Source organism: Rhamphochromis longiceps, linkage group LG22, assembly GCF_057381845.1.
Source record: "Rhamphochromis longiceps isolate RC_006_pf linkage group LG22, R_longiceps_female_GT1.1, whole genome shotgun sequence".
Classification (NCBI taxonomy): domain Eukaryota; kingdom Metazoa; phylum Chordata; class Actinopteri; order Cichliformes; family Cichlidae; genus Rhamphochromis; species Rhamphochromis longiceps.
In genome coordinates, this window is record NC_140577.1 from 8,859,664 (window position 1) to 8,877,846 (window position 18,183).

The window sequence follows — 18,183 nt, forward strand, 5'->3', positions numbered from 1 at the left end:
CTGGGCATTCCTCGCTGCACTGTACAGCATACACCATGTTGTTAAGCTTGTGTTTTGGAGTTTTGTCTTTGGGATGAACCAGTTTCTGTCTGAGTGTGTTGCTGGGTCTGAAATACACTGGGATGTCATGCTTGGAGAAAACTCTCCTGAGTTTTTCTGATACACCAGCTACATAGGGGATGACAATGTTGTTGCGTCTGTCTTTCTTATCCTCCCTCGCTGGTGTCTGATCTTCTTTTCTGTGCCTCTTTGCTGACTTTATGAACGCCCAATTAGGATAACCGCATGTTTTGAGTGCTTCCTTTACATGCGTGTGTTCCTTCTTTGTTCCTTCAGGCTTAGAGGGAACATTTTCTGCCTGGTGGTGTAGGGTCCTAATTACTGTATGTTCACATTCTGGACAGAGAGGACAGATGGTTTGAAAGAGGAGTGAAAGAAGCCATCTATGTCCACTGTGAGTGACCATCTTTGAACAGAGGCGGGGGTTTACGACACCAACTGTCTGCCATCTATAATCCAGTTTTGAGTTCCCTCCCTCCCTCCTGGGTCGTCTGACCTCAGGAATTCGTATGATAAGGTGGGGCCAGGTTTCACAACGAGCTCACCCAAAACCCTGGCTGATTGGGACCCACACCCATTTTCACACCTTGGCTCAGGTGATTTGAGGATTATCAGGGGGTCCTTTTGTCCCCCTTTGGGGGGATACTCCCACTAGGTTTAAATCTGGGACTCCCCATCATTTGACCTTAGAACTGAGGAAGCTTCTCGGATGAGAGGTGAAACATCTTCAAGCAACTTAAACAAGTCCAGACGCTTTTCTTTGCAAGCTCCTTTGACTATGATGACCTGGATGACTGAGAATCTTCACAGACGTGATTTTATTTGCAATTTTGGTCAACTTCCTTTAAAAAAATGGGCCAATACTTGCAGGCTTTTGCAATTAAAGTACAAGTACAGCACTTTCAAATCTAAACATTTATTTTGCATTTAAATGCATTTCTATTAAATGTGAACATAATAATATTTATAACAGATAAGTTGTGTTAAAACTCTCTGACTGTGATCAGTTGCAGATCTTTTTTTTTTTTTTTTTAAACCAAGTTCTACTGATTTTTCAATGGAAATACCACAGCATTGTTAAATGGAAACCTTTCAGTAGGAGGAGTCTACATGTATGGAATATGCCGATACATCTTTAAGACGCTACTGAAAAAAAATGGGTGGATCAGTTTCTAGGAGGTTTTTTTTAAAACCAAAGTTTGGTTCTCACTGTCAGTCATTCACAGGTTATATGTGAGTTGTAATCAGCTGTCAGTTATAAGATGCAGCTGTGTTAGAAGCAGGCAGTGGGACAGAGAACATGTCAGACACTCAGGGTGAGTCTAAATACTCCTGCTGGGATTTTCTCATCACTTGCGTGGGCCTGCCCTTGTTTCTGACTGACATAGGACTGGATATATGGGCCGCTGTTATCTTCTACCAAGAAAAGGCATACGCCTGCCTCGGTGTTCTGCTGCTGCTACTTGTGGGGTCAACACTGCTGGCTCAGGCTTACAGCTGGCTTTGGTACAGCTATGACCAGTTTAAGATGAAGACAAAGGTTGAAGGCCTGCCTACCCAGAGGCAGCTCATGGTTCTGCACGTTTGTCAGCTCGGAGTTTACGTCAGGTAGTAACAATAATAATGTGTGTAAAGGCTGAGGCTTGTGTGGGAAGCTTAAATTTATTTGCCTGTTTCTAGACAGGTGCAGTTTTTTGTAGAGTAATTCATAGGAAACACAAGCTGAACCATTAAGTGTTGTGCAGCTGAACTGTACTCCACTACAGTGGTGCACATAGTATATACAGTAACTCCAGCAAGCATCAGTCTGCTGCATTAAGTAATCTACACATTATATCATCTGTTTCATTCACAATTTTTTTTTGCAATATTTCTGTGTTTAAATCAACTGTTGTGAACATGAGAATGTTAGAAACACAAGCTGTTTCCTTGGTTTCAGAAGATAAACTGAGGACACATTTTATTTCCTTCATCAGAAGTGGGTAAACTGGTTTCATTTGCTCCTTTTCACGCAATGAATACCTGCTGGCTCACAAGAATGGTTCCAGAGAAATTAGTCTCAGTGTAGCTAGAAGGAGGATTCGGTCTGACTGGTTATGCTTCATATTTTTCTGTTTCTCAGGCATGCAGGAGTCCTGGAAATGGCAGTACAAAGCATGTACAATAGGCTCCCTGACCCTGAGAAAGGTGCCCTTAAGCCAGGAGAACAGAAACCTAAGACTGAGGACATTACCGTGTCCTTGACCCACGATCTAAGCATGTTACGGATCATAGAGACATTTTCAGAGAGCGCCCCTCAGCTCACGCTCATGCTCACCATCATTCTGCAGACGGGCCACCTGGATCCTGTGACAGGTGAAGTTTTACATTTTTACACAAAAATGTATTTTTGAAATCTGTCAAAAAAATTTCACATTTAGAATGGACTGAATTCACTGAGCTGAACCCATGCTTTTAAACATGGCAGGTGCAGGACATTTTTTTCATTCATGTATAGTCTGGTATGTTTGAGAAAACAGTGAGAGTCACTGTGTTCTTAATGATTTAAGTGAATGCTGAGGTCCTGAAGTAGAAACACCTATAGGAATGTCAGTTAGGTTTTTTAAGGGTAAATTCAATAAGGCGAGATCTCTTGGAAGAATTTAACACGATTTTTTGAGATAGAGAAATTAACGGATTTGGTAATTAGACTCCAATGACCCCTCGTGGCAGAACTGGGTCCCAGCAGTTATAGGATTTAGGACAGGGATGGTGATGATGGTGAAGACAGAGGCTTGCATAGAGGTCTGGCTGAGGTGTCTGAGGTGGATGAGGGGAGGAGGTGGATTGCATGAAAAAGAATCTGAAAGGGAGAGTGACACAGAGCACAGATTAAACCATGCAAAGCGGAAGCTGAGTGGCTCAAAGAAGGCGGGCGAGAAGACGTTTGGACTAGAGTAATGATGTTAGTGTGTCCCATGTGATGACATGATTATAAAATCAATAGCCAACCTGAGATTTCAGCACATTGTGCTAAGTTGAACCGGTCGATCCTTCCAGTAACACTTCTACAGATTTTAATTTCATGTCGTTGCTTGTGTGAACATTCAAGTTCCCCAGTAGGACAAGACAGCAACCAGCCCAGACACTCCAAGATTGTCAGGTACACTGAACTGTTATTTGACACATGTGGCAACTGTCAGCACCTGTTCCCTGAACTGAAGGCACAGGGAAGCAACCCTCTCATCCACTTTGGAAAACCGCAATGGAAAGTCACCAAGCCAGAGGAGATACGAATATATCCACCCCTGAGCGCCGGCTGTCACTGTGAGCAACTCCAGATAGGAACATAGTCTATCCCCTCTCCAGACCCCAAAAAAATTACAACACAATTACAAAGAATTGGTAACGAATGTCACAGTTACTGATCAGGAATAACTATCAAAAAGTATAGATCAATCAAATAATTTTGCCTTCATTCTAAAACATATTCACGGCTCCTACATTAGCCTCTAATTATTAGTCTATTATACATAATAATTTTTTACATTATCCAAATTCATAGGAGACGTGACAATTAAAATATTTAAAATACATATATCAACTTTCACTTCCTGCACATATGTTGTCCTCTTTCTTCCGTCTTCCATGTGGCAAGTCCATAAAGGTCAAATAAATCATAGATAATCTGTCAGAGTCTGTCTGTCACAATCAGAGTCAAGGTTAAGTTCAAAGTATCACTCCTCATCCTGCTTCAGCTTCCTGCAGCAGGCAAATCTTCATTATTGCCCAATCCAGGCAGCTGCTCTTTGTTTTGATGTGCACCGCACATCCAGTATCTCAGAAAATTAAAAATTAAAATTGTTCATTAAATATACTAAAGTCTGCTGATTCTGAGTAGACATATCCAAATTTGATAGATTTTTATTTGGAATGAACCACTTTTTCAGTGTTTGTCATTTGCATCTTGCTGGTTCTGACACTGTCTCTTGTTCCCTTCAGTGTTGAAGGCTGTTGGTTCAGCTTCAGCTATCGCCTTCACTGTGACGGCCTACCATCGCTCGCTGCGCTCTTTCCTGCCTGACAAGGAGAAGCAGCAAATAACCTCATCAGTCATCTACTTCACCTGGAACCTGGTTCTCATCTCTTCCCGTCTCACTGCTCTCGCTCTTTTCGCCTCCGTGCTGCCCTGCTTCATCTTCGCCCACTTCATCTGCTCTTGGCTGGTTTTATTCTTCTTCGCTTGGCGATCCAAGACAGAGTTCATGGAAAGTCCTTGTGGAGAATGGCTTTATCGAGCCACTGTTGGCCTCATTTGGTATTTTAACTGGTTTAGTGTGGTGGAGGGGAAGACGCGGTACAGGACTGCGCTCTATCACGGGTATATACTGACTGATATTTGCATCCTCTGTGCTGTGTGGTGCTGGAAGATGAGCACAGATCCTCCTGATTTTGTGATAGAGCCCATGCACGCTTTAATCACAGCTGCCTGTGTTGTTGCAGTTTACGTCCTCGGTCTAATACTTAAAGCTATTTATTATAAACTTTTCCATCCAAACCTTGACAAAAATAAGATTAAAGGGACCAGCAGAGAGCAGCAACCTGTAAATGAGCCAAATATGGGTGATGAACCGGACGCATTTATGTTTAGAGCCAAAGCAGCCCCCTCCCCACCACCACAACCATGTTGTAATAAAAGAATGAGGAAGCTGGCTGAGAGCTTCTACTGCTAACCTGTTTCACTTTCACAGGAAGCTATAAAGAGACCGAGTCATCACAGGGCTGTGTGTGATTAAGGACTCTAACCTTCTGCATGATTAACCACATATACAGTCGGCTCCGGTTTATGATTTCTGCTCGCTATTAACTGGTTCTACTGTCTAACAAAGCATTCAAAACGCCATTCAAAGTTGGTTTTCCCTACCTTTAATCTTCAGGTCTGTAATGTTCTTGTATGAAATAGTTATCTTTTGCTGTGAAGACATGTTCTTCCATGAGTTTCCAGTGGCTGTTCAGTCTTAAAGAATATAGTCGTGATTTTTAATTAAAATATTTTATGATCATTTAAAATACAAAAAACATTTCATAAATAATATTTCAGCCCTATGACAGCTGGGATAGGCTCCAGCGCCCCCCGCGACCCTGAAAAGGATAAGTGGAAGCGAATGGATGGATTTCAGCTTCCAGAAAAGGAAGCAACGATATTTCCTGTTTTTAAAAAAAAAAAAAAATCTATGTATATAATTTGTTTTTTCTGTCATCATGTCATTGTGTAAATTTCTAATTGAATTTGAAATCTACTCAGTTTTTAAGATGTCTTTAATTATGAAAAACAGTAGATTTTTTAAAGTTTTTATGCAGATTTTACTCTAAAGTTCCAAGATAAGTATCTAATTAATTTAGGTGCTCCTATTGAGACTTCTTAGCACCAAGATTTGTTTGATATATAACCCTCAAGATGTTTTGTTTACGTTGATATGTTTTTGTCAAACTCTTTTCAGCTCTTTCAGTGCACGTTTTCAGCAGTGATCAGCCTCATCTCAGTCTTCCATCAACATGCTATCAGGGTTTAAAGCCACATTCTAATGAATAATTTGCTTAAGGCATATTTAGAAACACACCATATGAAGGTTCTTTGTTATAAATGTTTATATTTGATATTTTATTTGTAATAGTTGATTACACTTGCCTCTTGCCTAATTTCATGCTTGTTTAAAATTCAGGCGCTGCTGACATATAATCAGTTTTGTGTTCTTAGTATCAGCCTGAGCGTGTGCAGAGAGGCTGTTGTGTTAGATGCAGGCTTCTTTCTTTATTAGGATTTTATTCTGGTTTTTCTTTCCTGACAAACCTCACATGAACTTGTGTCTGCTCCTGGTGTCAAAGCAAAATCATTCCTGTTATAACTACAACACAAAATTCTACATAATTTTACATCATCTCATGGTGGGTAAAAGTCCTTTGAAAAACTCCTGAGAATCGACTCCAAACGTTTATCGTTTCCATGTTTGGACCAAGCCCCACCTCTGATAAATTGGTCAGCAAATCTTATCACAGGGTTTTGATGGGAAATAGACAAACTGAACCAATCAGTGAGGCAACAATCTCCTTTGTGACATAAAAGTACTTCCCCGTCTTATCACCCTGACACATTTTCACCCCTAAAGCTCCCAGGCTTCAACAATTAGTTAAATCAAAGAAGTTTCTTATTTGTTACAAATAAAGAAAGAAAATATATCACACATGGAATTTTATGACAGAAAATAGCCTTATTACCTTAAAAACTTTAGGAAATGATCTGTGTGGTCTGTCTGAATACAACTGAGATGTTTTTCATATGGATTAATCTTCCATCAGAAACCAAAACTTGTTCTTTCTACACTGCAACAATTCTTATGAAGAACTCCAATGAAAACCTTTTGAAAGTTGTAAGTTGTATTCATACTAAATATGTTGTGAATATTTTCTGTGGTTTACATTTGTAATTCAGTTTCTTCTCAAACAGTTTTTCATATGAAATAAAAAATACAAACTGAGTCTGAAACTTTAAAACATGTATTTACATTATATTTAAATCTTACAGAAGTGTTGGGAGTAAACCGTGACTATTCTCATCAAATAATTAGCAATAATTATTATGATAGTGTTCAATTTTCAGGGTCTCGTCACTCCTAATGGCCTCACATATCTTATTTTGTACATTAGCATGTTTACCATGGAAAAAGGAACCTGATCAGTAGGCGCCCTGCTCTAAACGCATTTCTGTGTGTTTAGATAAAAAAAGCTAGTGTTTATTAGAGATGGCACGATACCACTTTTTTATGTCCGATACCGATACCGATATCATAAATTTGGATATCTGCCGATACCGATATGAATCCGATATAGTGTTTTTTAATCAACAAAACTGTTTTTTTAAATATCTTGCTGCATTTTGTATAAGTTCATACTCAAGTGTAAAACAACAACTACACTAAAGCTATTCTGTTATACCTGTATGCAAAAAAAAATATTTCATAGTTCAGCAATACTGATCAATCTAATAAACTTAAACCTACACCATCCTCCCTATTCTGGTATTTTATTTTATTTAGTACTTAGCGTAAATATTAAGCAACCTAACTAATAGGGTTCCAACTCCCAGCAACAACAAAAATAAATAAATAAAAAATAGGGAACCACCTCTCACGCGCCACCTCATGATGCTTAATCGACGTAATCAACCTTAATTTGATGCAGTGTGAAAAAAAATGCACAGAAATCAATTATTTTTCAAGAAATATTAAATAGATTCAACATCTTTCTTCAACAAAATTGCAGACTGCAAAGATGGTACCTTCCCAAAGGAAAAAGTACTATAGCTTACTAGGGTATATATTAGACTTAATAGTTACTATATACAGTAATTGACTTCTATACATTTTACATCAGATTAAAACTTTGGGTGTAAGATTCAGATAATTATTTAATAACAGCCAGACATTTTAAATGAGAATAAGAAAGAAAAGTATGTCTTTGTGCCCCCTTTTCATGTTAATGCCCTATCGGCCCCCCTGGCTAAACTTTGCTAGATCCGCCCCTGCACAGTTACCAGCGTCAGCTACGTAGAAAAAGATCCTCGAGTAGAAAGTAATATTAAATAAATTCTAACAACAGCTTATCAAGCTTAAACGTGCTGCTGTTGTTCAGCCGCTGGTTTCCTCTTTCTGGTGCAAAGTGGGCCAAAAACAAACAAGAGAGACAGACTGACAGAAAAGCCGATCAGCTGATCATTAAGCAGTTTCACGATTGAAGTAGCAGCCGGAGAGCGAGAGGCAGTCGCTTGTTAAGCTTAACGTGGGAATGCTTTACAAACATTCAGAGATGGACTTACACACTTGCTTTACTTCTCTCGGGATAACTTTGTCGGAGATGAAATGCCAGGTTGCTAGCGAAGCTCCAAATGCTATCCAGACCACCGACAGGTCCCGCATGCCACAGCCGCTCTATCACGTGATGCATACTGCTCCGACGTGCTAACGTTCTGAGGTGAGTTACGGCATGTTGCAAGTTTTGTGAGGTGCTTTCGTGATATTTAATGGATCGGATTACATTTTTTATTTTTCTCCGATATCCGATTCAGTAATTTAGGTCAGTATCGGACCGATACCGATACGTAATATCGGATCGGTCCATCTCTAGTGTTTATCTCACTCACCCACTCCATGTTTGTTTACTTTGTTATCAGAGCTGACACTAAAGTAAAATCTTTGTTTACTTTAGTTTCAATTCAGACTTGACCTGATCTGATATCAGACAATTTAAAGTTAAAACACTTGCACATCAGTAATAGTTGATAGAAAGTGTTCAGATAAACTTTTTTTTTGATGTTTATCAGATATTTGGATCGGGAATCAGTGACAGTGATTTGATGCATTAATTGTGTTGAAAATTTGAAAGTATACAACATCTACTACTTGATTATTTGAAAAGATTTTTTTCCAATAGCACAAAGAATTTGTGTTGTATTCTGTTTATGGGGCATAAGCCTGAAGGACACGTGTTGGGAGTGAGAAATAACTTCATTAACTTAACACCGGTATGAGAAGATCTGAAATATAAATGGTAATAATGCATTCGTAACAATCTCTGCTGATATCAAAAGTCCAGATCGTTGCTTATTTTTCATTTTTCTCTCGTCAATCTTAATGTGTTGATGTTGATTTTTTCTTCTTCTTTTATTTTTGTTTTTACAGTTTTAGGTTGTTTTAAGTTGTATTCATGTCTCGGTGGACATACTACAGTTGATTATATGTATGCATGTGTGTAAAATGGTACAATATGTCTTTAAGATAGGTGGATCAGTTTCTAGGAGGTGTTTTTTAAACACTGGCCCTTTCAGTTTCAGTTTATGAGCTGTCTTAAACCTTAACATATAGTTGCTTTAGAAGCAGGCCATCGAGGCAGCATGCCGGGCTCAGAGGATGAGTTTAAATGCTGCACTCGGGACTTTCTCTTCACTTGTGTGAACTTGTTGTCTTTCCTGCTTGATATAGGGCTGGATATATGGGCTGCTGTGTCCCTCTACAAGCAGAAGGCCTACGTGTACTTCAGCCTCCTGCTGCTGTTTCTCTTGGGCTCGTCCATGTTGGTTCAGGTGTACAGCTGGCTGTGGTACCGCTACGATGATTTTAAGATGAAGACAAAGATTGAGAAGAAGCCGAGCCAGTGCCAGCTCAAGCTGCTGCATGTTTTCCAGCTGGGGATCTTCTTCAGGTTGTTTCATGATGATATTTGTGCGTTCATAGAGCCCCAGGCACCATCTTTACATTTCCTCACCTGTTCCTTGAAATATTTGATTTATAGGAAATAAATTTACATGAACTTGTTTGTTTGGCAGCTGCACTACAGAAGTACACACCTGTAGTAACATTAAATCATCTTAGTAAAGCCTGTTTTGTTCGGACGTTTGTTGCTCCTTTTCTGCTTCGAGATCTTTTCAGTTCAGCGTGTCTGGCGGGAGGATTTGTTGTAACTGGTTCTTCTGGTTCTCAGGTATGCAGGAGTCATGGAGAAGTCTGTGCAAAGCTTATACAGAAAGCGCGCTGACGCTGAGAGTGTGGCCAAGTTTCTGAGACAGGATCTCCGAATTTTGCGCTTCATAGAGACGTTTTCAGAGAGCGCCCCGCAGCTTGCTCTCATGCTCACCATCATTCTGGACAAATGTCGGCTGGATCCTGTTACAGGTACAGTTTGTTACTCAGCTTTTGATCACGTATACTTGGATCACTCAGGTGTAGCTTTTCATTAGAAAGTAGAATTACGAATAAAACCACATTCAAAGTTTTCTCATCTATTTATAACTTGAATTCCAAAAGAGTTGGGACGCTGTATAAATTGTAAATAAAAACAAATTCCAATGATCTGCAAAATTAATAAACACTTATTTTATTTACAACAGAACATAGAAAATATATCAGTCTATCATCAAGCTCATTTTGAGTTTGATGGCAGCAGCATGTGTCAAAAAATAGGAGCAGGGTCAAATTTCCCACTATGTAGTTTGCCCTCTTCTTTTAACAACAGACTGTAAATGTCTGGGAACTGAGGCGATGAGCTGCTGGACATTTGGGAGAGGAACACTGTCCCATTCTTGCCTGATGTAAGATTCTAGCTGATCAACAGTTCTGAGTCGTATTTTTTGTTTCATGATGCTGCAAATGTTTTCAGTTGGTGAGAGATTGTGACTGAAGGCAGACCAGGTCACCCAGACTCTATCGTGAAGCCTTTATAATACACGCAGTATGCAGTTCAGCCTTGTCTTGCTGTGTTGTTTAGTTTGTTTCTAAGGCTTTCGCTACATAAAGGTCTGTATGGGAGCAGGTGTTGTTCTAGAAACTTTCAGCATTGATGGTGTCTTTCCAGATGTGGAGGCAGGGTACACCCTGGACAGCTCACCAGTCTATCACATAGAGACAAACAACCATTTACACTCACATTCAGGAGCAATTTGGAATCACCAATTAACCTAACTCTAATTGTGCTACTGTTAGGGGAGGAAACCAGAACACCCAGTGGATTGTGGATTTGAACCACAAAGCGATGGCATACACGTGGTGTGTGTGTGTAGCTGTCTCTGCCTCTTATAACTCCAGTGGTTTTTCTGCAGTTTTTGAAAACTCATGTGATCTTGTTAATTTCATGAGTCCAGAAACTAACCACTCTTACTAGATTGTAACAGGTCATCTCACCAGGAACAAATTAAGTTGCTGAATTTCATACAGATCCTTCATGATTTAATTACTTTCACCATAGAAACATGAAATTATTTTCTTCAAATTACAAGTTAGACTTTTTTAATGTAACAACCACCCAATTTACTTTTTTCGGTATACCAAAAAAAAGTAGAGGCGGCTGATCGACTTGACTGAGATGGATGCCTTCCTCAAACCACGATCCAAAGCGTGAACTGAAATCCTGTGCAGAGTTGCAGGATTTACCATTGCTATATCATTGACTTACTTCACTCGAACATGATATGAACAATTTAATCATGTAGTTTCTACACTATATAGTTACACTTAACTTTAAAGCATGAGTCACTTGTGTTAAATACATGCAAGCTGCTTATGTAAATCCAAGAGCTGGCCAATCCCTTTTTTCCAGTGTAGATGATGAGGAACACTGAGGAACATTTTTCTGAAATTGTTCACTTACTTGTCCAGCCTTCTTTTGCCTCCATGAGACGTGTTGCTGCCATCAAATTCAAAATTGCTTCAATTTTTGTGTGAAATCTGGTCATCAAATTTTGGAAAGTGAAATTGCAGCAGACAGTTAAAAGCATCTTTGCTGGAGCTCACACAGAGATGTGAATAGAAGAGAAATAATTATACTAACCTATTATAATTGGTTGATGTGAAAATGTTAAATGCCAAATGATCGCTGTTTCTGTGAAAACAAACATCATACAGTCGAAATAATAAAATACTGAATGACAAAAAATGTTTGAAAATATTTGGGGTTGCTTTTTGAACTCGTAAATTACTTGGATCTTCTAACAAAGAATCAACGTTTGTTCTAACTCTGACCCTCACTCTCTCCTCAGTGTTGAAGGCCATCGGCTCGACTTTGTCCATCGCCTCCTTTTTGACCACCTACGATCACTCAATGCGCACCTTCCTGCCAGAGAAGGAAAAACACCACATGATCTCATTAGTTTTCTACTTCATCTGGAACCTGGTTCTCATCTCTTCTCGCATCGCTGCTCTCGCTCTTTTCGCCTCTGTGCTGCCCTGCTTCATCTTCGCCCACTTCATCTGCTCTTGGCTGGTTTTATTCTTCTTCGCTTGGCGATCCAAGACCAGCTTCATGGATGACCCTCGTGGAGAATGGCTTTACAGAACCACTGTTGGCCTCATTTGGTATTTTAACTGGTTTAGTGTGGCCAAGGGGATGAGGATCAGGTCCGTGCTCTATCACGTGTATATCCTTATTGATATTTGCATCCTCTGTGGTTTGTGGTGCTGGAAGATGAGCACACATCCTCCTGATTTTGTGACACACCCTTTAACCACGGCTGCCTGTGTTGTTGCAGTTTACATCCTTGGTCTGTTATTTAAAGTTATTTATTATACGTTCTTCCATCCAAACCTTGATAAAGATAAGCTGAAACGGGCCACCATCACAGAGGAGCAACCTGAAGATGAAGAGCAATCTCATTCAGTTCCTACACGTCCCCTTAAGGCCACTGACAATAAAAGAATGAGGAAGCTGGCCGAGAACTTCTTCTGCTGACCTGCATCATTTGACATCCACAAGACGTGGAGATTAGAAAGAGACTGAGTCATGTAGGTCACACGGCTGTGTGGGACTGAGGACTCTGACCTGCTGCTTGATTAACCACAGATACATTATCTTATTATGTTACTCAGGTTTATCTGGGGATAAATTTACAGAAAACACTTTTCTCTGTATTAACTTGTGCTTTCCTCTAGTGAAGCATTTAAAATGCCTCACTTGTTACATGCTTGTATGAAATAGTGATGGGTTGACAAAGAGATGAGTTTGCTAATGCTAATGAATGGGTCTGCCTCCCTAAAATATATGAAAGTATTAAACCAGTACAAAAATCATGTTTACAAAAAATTTTAAATGGTCATTTTAAAGCTAGAACGTTGAATGGCCTTTCAACATTTGTGTGTGTGCTTTTTAAATTCCCATTTCTATACCATTTTGTGAGCATCTTTTTCTTACGCAATAGTGGTGATGTAGGAGGTGTGAAATAGGTATAAAGGTATTAACGAGGTATCGACAACGAAGTAGCAAAAATACAGAAAGCGGAAAAAAAAAATAGAAACATAGAAAGATTAATAAAACCATTTTGATTGCAGGTGTTAACATGTAATTTAACACATATTAACTATGTAACCTTATACTGTATTTGAGGGTTGAAGTTGTCCGTGTGTGAATGTGCACACATGCATGTGTCTTTGGAGGAGTGTGCAAATGCATAAATATACAAAGAAAATCTCAGATCTTTCTGCTGCTTAGTGTGGAAAAAGGAAACAACTAATTGAGTAAACATGATCAGCTCATACTATATCATCCATATGCTGGTCTCATGTGTTTGTTTTCCCTTTTAATTCTCTCATTTCCCTTAATTTTCCTCCTTTTTGTGTTTACATTATATATTAATGTGTCAGTACTGCGTTCCTGTAAAAGAAGCAAAATGTGCACAGGTTTTAGTTTGTGGATGTTTGGGATCAGGGCAGAAGTTTCAGAGGGTCAAGATGAGAAGGTCACAGAGGAATCACCGACCTTCCAGTGAGCTGCCTGAAGCATATTAAAGGGTCCAGCCTGTGCTGTGCAGGCTGCTCCTGGGATTTGTACACAGTTTAACTGCTTATTCACATTTCACAATGTGATGTAACAAAGCAAGTGCTCTGACATTTTTACTGCAACCATATTTCAATATTTGCCAGCCTGCCATTTGTGCTGTTGCAGCTGTATGATGAGCCCGAGCTGTGCAAGCTCAAAGTGATTTTGAATACATTGTGTTAAGGTTAAACAGTGAGTTTCAAGAACATCTCTCTGATCCTGTGAGACACTTACAGAGTGAGTTTTTTAGTTAACTGTTTCAGTTAATGCGGCTCCAATATGAATTACTTGTGACAGCCACTAAAAACCCCATTAGCACAAACTTACAGCAAGCACATTATAATCCATTGTAGTCTGTAAAAACTGAGCCGGCCTTGTATCAGCACAACCACTGCTACCAATTTCACACTTAAATTGCTGAGTACTACGCCATCTAGTGGTAAGTACTCTGTAATTTATGGTACAGGTACAGCCTGAGAGAATGCCTGAGTTTGTGAGCCTGAGCTCAGGCCTAATGCACTGACTGAACTTATTTACAAACAACTCTCCTCACACATTTGCTGATCCACCATGACAGAAGTGTAGCAAAAGTTACACATGAAAACAAAGTAACTGAAACTTATTTTCCAAATTTACAAATCTTATCACACAAACAGCCAGTTGACTTAGTTTAGCAGAGAGCTGTCAGGTTTGTTTCAACTGTGGCTGCTCAATATCAGTGCAATTTATGAAATATAAGGTTAGCAGATTTTGACAATTAGATGGACTATTCTGCATTCAATGTTGTACACAATGAAAAAAATAAGCAATACATATGAGATGAAGCATAAACTATTTTATTATTTAAGACATAGAAAACAAAAAGGTGTTCAAACTGTTGACAGTTGTCTTTTTTCACTTGACTAAACACGCTAAACATTTGCAAATGCAAACAAAAAAAGAGCTGAGATGAAATAAAAGTCGACTTAAACAAAATTCAGTGTGGATATAACAGGTTTAGATGAAATTAGCATAAGACAGTCAAACAGATCTCAAATCATATATCTGTGAGAATAAACTTTAACTTAAACATCGAATCTAAAATCAAATTGAAAATTTCACAACTAAATTACAAAAGACAATGTTTTTGTTGTGGTTTCAGATGCAATGTTTGAAACTAATGATCAAAGAGTGTTAACACTTGTTTGACAGCAGTTTTATGATTTGGTTTCCTTACATTTTTTGACTATTTGATGAACAAAAAAATCTTTGTTATAAACAGGTAAATGATATCCCAATGAACAAAATTAGGTTAAAAATGTATTTATCTGGAAAACACTCTGAAAGCCTAGATGGACGAAACATTGAGAATGTCACTTTTATTTTTGGTGAATTAACTTACAGTCACTCATAACATCTTCTTCATGTTAATAATTTATAGAATTTCCTTTTTGTCAAACAGACAAAATCAGACCGTCACAGCTGGATTCACGAGTTATTGGGTGAAAGCAAGTTTAATTTTCAGCAGATTTGCAGTTTCTTTGGCTCATTAATATGTGGCACACCCAAAATGCATGGCCACTTTGGTGTTAATCATTTAATTTAATTTATTTAATTTGTTTATCAGTTATTTTCTGTGGCTATTAATATTCAAAATGACTTTGGTAACATGACCAATTTAACCAGTGTATTATTTTGTCACATGAACTGTACAGAAGGTACAAAAAAAATGGAGCAACACCTCAGGTGGAACTATTATTTCAAGGCAGGTGCAACCCAGTTGCTTTAGGGGGATGGACTTCCGTCCACTATTCAGATGCAATCTGAGAGGCAAACCGAGTGCACTGTCTTCATTGCTCCTGAACTTTACCTGTATTTGCAGGTTAGTACCTGGTAAAAAATACTACCACTGTTTGTTGCATAACAATGTTTTATCTTCATGCTAAGTTGTAAAGAAGTAAGACAGTACCTGTAACACTTATGGGCACAGCCGCACGTGTGACCCGCATCAGTATGAGACAGCGGGGTCAGGCTGCGCAGGCCGCTAGCGGAAACGTCGCGGTAATGTTTGGTATTGTGGGTCGTAGTGCCCAGAGCATTGTCTTGTAGGAAGGTCATTCATATAGATTTATTTTCTTTTCATTATGAAGGTTGGTACTCCCGCACACTTTACTATTCTATATAAAGTTTATGATACAAAGATGTTTTATTGTTAAAGTGTCATTGAGGTTTGGAAAAGTATAAAGCTGTTTAATATGTGAGTGTTAATGACATGTGAAATAGAAAGAGGTTGCCCATGCTATGCAAAAGTGAGTTTCATCTTCAGTGTGCTGTAAATGTGTGTTTATTTTTGCTCAATTTCAGTATTCAGAACCGGTACAGTTGTCCACTTTAATGTCAACCAGATAAGAGTGTGGTTTGCTTTAAATACAGTTGTATATTGCAGTAAATTCATTGTAGATTACAGTGGCTTTCAATTGCTTAAGCAAGAGCAGGTGTGTACTTTTGTTTTGCTTTGACTGAGCGATCACATGAAGCACATGTAAAATAGTGGAACGTGTAGAGTGTGAATTCATTTATTTTTCTACTTGTGACTTTGGAAAATGGACAGATATGGACACTGGGACTGAAAAAGTCATGCACACGTGGATATTGTTAATGCTGTTCATGTTTATTGAAACTTGAATAAGAGATGCAATCTGAGAGGCAAACCGAGTGCACTGTCTTCATTGCTCCTGAACTTTACCTGTATTTGCAGGGATTTCTTCTTTGTTATTGTGGCGCCATTCCTGGGGCCCGTAACAAATACATTTCATCCAGACTTTTAATGGCTTCTTCTTTAGATATATATTTCCATTGATCTGGAATAGCTCCTCTGCCCTGGAACTTTTTCCCATAGTGATTTTCCAGTTGCGTTTTAAATTGACAAACAAACCATTTCCAATATGCCAATTTAGTCCCATCAGGAGTGATTCTCCAGGTATCATACGGTGGACCAGCAATTTTGTACCATTTATAGGCAATGGCTTCCTCTGAATCATACTTAGGGCAAAACGTGCAATCACTTGCAACATTTGTTGTGCAGAAAATGATGCTGAGCCCCACTGTGTGTCTATGCCGCCCTCCCTTTACAAACTGTACTTGGTACAAACAGCTGCACAGAATGGACATGCCACCCAGCAGCAGTTACACAGCTGATCAATGAGGATTTCTTCCGGCTTCTGCCTGGATTCCTTCAGCTTATCCAGGGAGAGGATGCTCATCTGCTCAGTGATGGATGAAAATCCTTACAACTAATTAAATAAACATAATCAGCTCATACAATATCATCCATATGCTGGTCTCCTGTATTTTTTTTTTTCCCCCTTTTAATTCTCTTACTTCACTTAATTTCCCCCCTTTTTGTGGTCAGTGTGTTTACATTATTTATTAATGTGTCAGTACTGCGTTCCTGTAAAAGAAGCAAAATGTGCACAGGTTTTAGTTTGTGGATGTTTGGGATCAGGGCAGAAGTTTCAAAGGGTCAAGATGAGAAGGTCACAGAGGAATCACCGACATTCCAGTGACCTGCCTGAAGCATATTAAAGGGTCCAGCCTGTGCTGTGCAGGCTGCTCCTGGGATTTGTACACAGTTAAACTGCTTATTCACATTTCACAATGTGATGTAACAAAGCAAGTACTTTGACATTTTTACTGCAACCATATTTCAATATTTTACAGCCTGCCATTTGTGCTCAAAGTGATTTTGAACACATTGTGTTAAGGTTAAACAGTGAGTTTCAAGAACATCTCTCTGGCTTCTATATCAGATCCTGTGAGACACTTACAGAGTGAGTTTTTTAGTTAACTGTTTCAGTTAATGCAGCTCCAATATGATTTACTTGTGACAGCCACTAAAAACCCCATTAGCACAAACTTACAGCAAGCACATTATAATCCATTGTAGTCTGTAAAAACTGAGCCGGCCTTGTATCAGCACAACCACTGCTACCAATTTCACACTTAAATTGCTGAGTACTACGCCATCTAGTGGTAAGTACTCTGTAATTTATGGTACAGGTACAGCCTGAGAGAATGCCTGAGTTTGTGAGCCTGAGCTCAGGCCTAATGCACTGACTGAACTTATTTACAAACAACTCTCCTCACACATTTGCTGATCCACCATGACAGAAGTGTAGCAAAGTTACACATGAAAAGAAGGTAAGTGAAACTTATTTGCAAATTTACAAATCTGATCACACAAACAGCCAGTTGACTTAGTTTAGCAGACAGCTGTCAAGTTTGTTTCATCTGTTTTTTATCAGTTGTTGATGAATTTGTTGCTGCTCCATATCAGTGCAATTTATGAAATATAAGGTTAGCAGATTTTGACAATTAGATGGACTATTCTGCATTCAATGGTTTACACAATGAAACAAATCAAGCAATACAAATGAGATGAAGCATAAACTATTTTATTATTTAATAGCAGAATTTTTACAAATATGCCAATATTTTATGTGATATAATATAAGATCAGCTTAAGAGGTTAAATCAGATGTGTAAGAAGAATTTTGATGTTGGAGAGCTATATGTGTGCACTGCTAACTACAAATAATGGTCTAGGAAATCTGCCTAAGTTCAAACCAAGCTTCAGGATTTCCTGGGATTTTCCAACAGAGCCATCTCTAGTGTTTACACAGAGTGGTTACCAGACACAAAATGCCAATTGAGTAAGGGAGCTGATAGGAAGGCATCAGTATCTCATATAACAACTTGTTCCGAACAGTGTGTGCAGAAGAGCATCTCTGAGTGCATAATACAGGTTTA

The 18,183-nt window shown here is 38.8% G+C and overlaps 2 protein-coding genes across 2 annotated transcripts; both read left to right on the plus strand.

Moving 5' to 3' along the window:
• The first annotated feature begins 1,032 nt into the window (after positions 1–1,032).
• Positions 1,033–6,971, plus strand: LOC146643366 (XK-related protein 8-like). The gene is made up of 3 exons (XM_085396298.1): positions 1,033–1,668; positions 2,183–2,415; positions 4,042–6,971. The coding sequence occupies exons 1-3, from the start codon at positions 1,361–1,363 to the stop codon at positions 4,770–4,772; spliced, it is 1,272 nt and encodes a 423-aa protein (XP_085252424.1). The 5' UTR covers positions 1,033–1,360; the 3' UTR covers positions 4,773–6,971.
• A 2,004-nt stretch (positions 6,972–8,975) lies between these two features.
• On the plus strand, positions 8,976–13,164 carry LOC146643367 (XK-related protein 8-like). Its single transcript, XM_085396171.1, has 3 exons — positions 8,976–9,294; positions 9,574–9,764; positions 11,624–13,164. Exons 1-3 carry the CDS (start codon positions 8,987–8,989, stop codon positions 12,310–12,312), a joined length of 1,188 nt encoding a protein of 395 aa, XP_085252297.1. The 5' UTR covers positions 8,976–8,986; the 3' UTR covers positions 12,313–13,164.
• Positions 13,165–18,183: the final 5,019 nt, after the last annotated feature.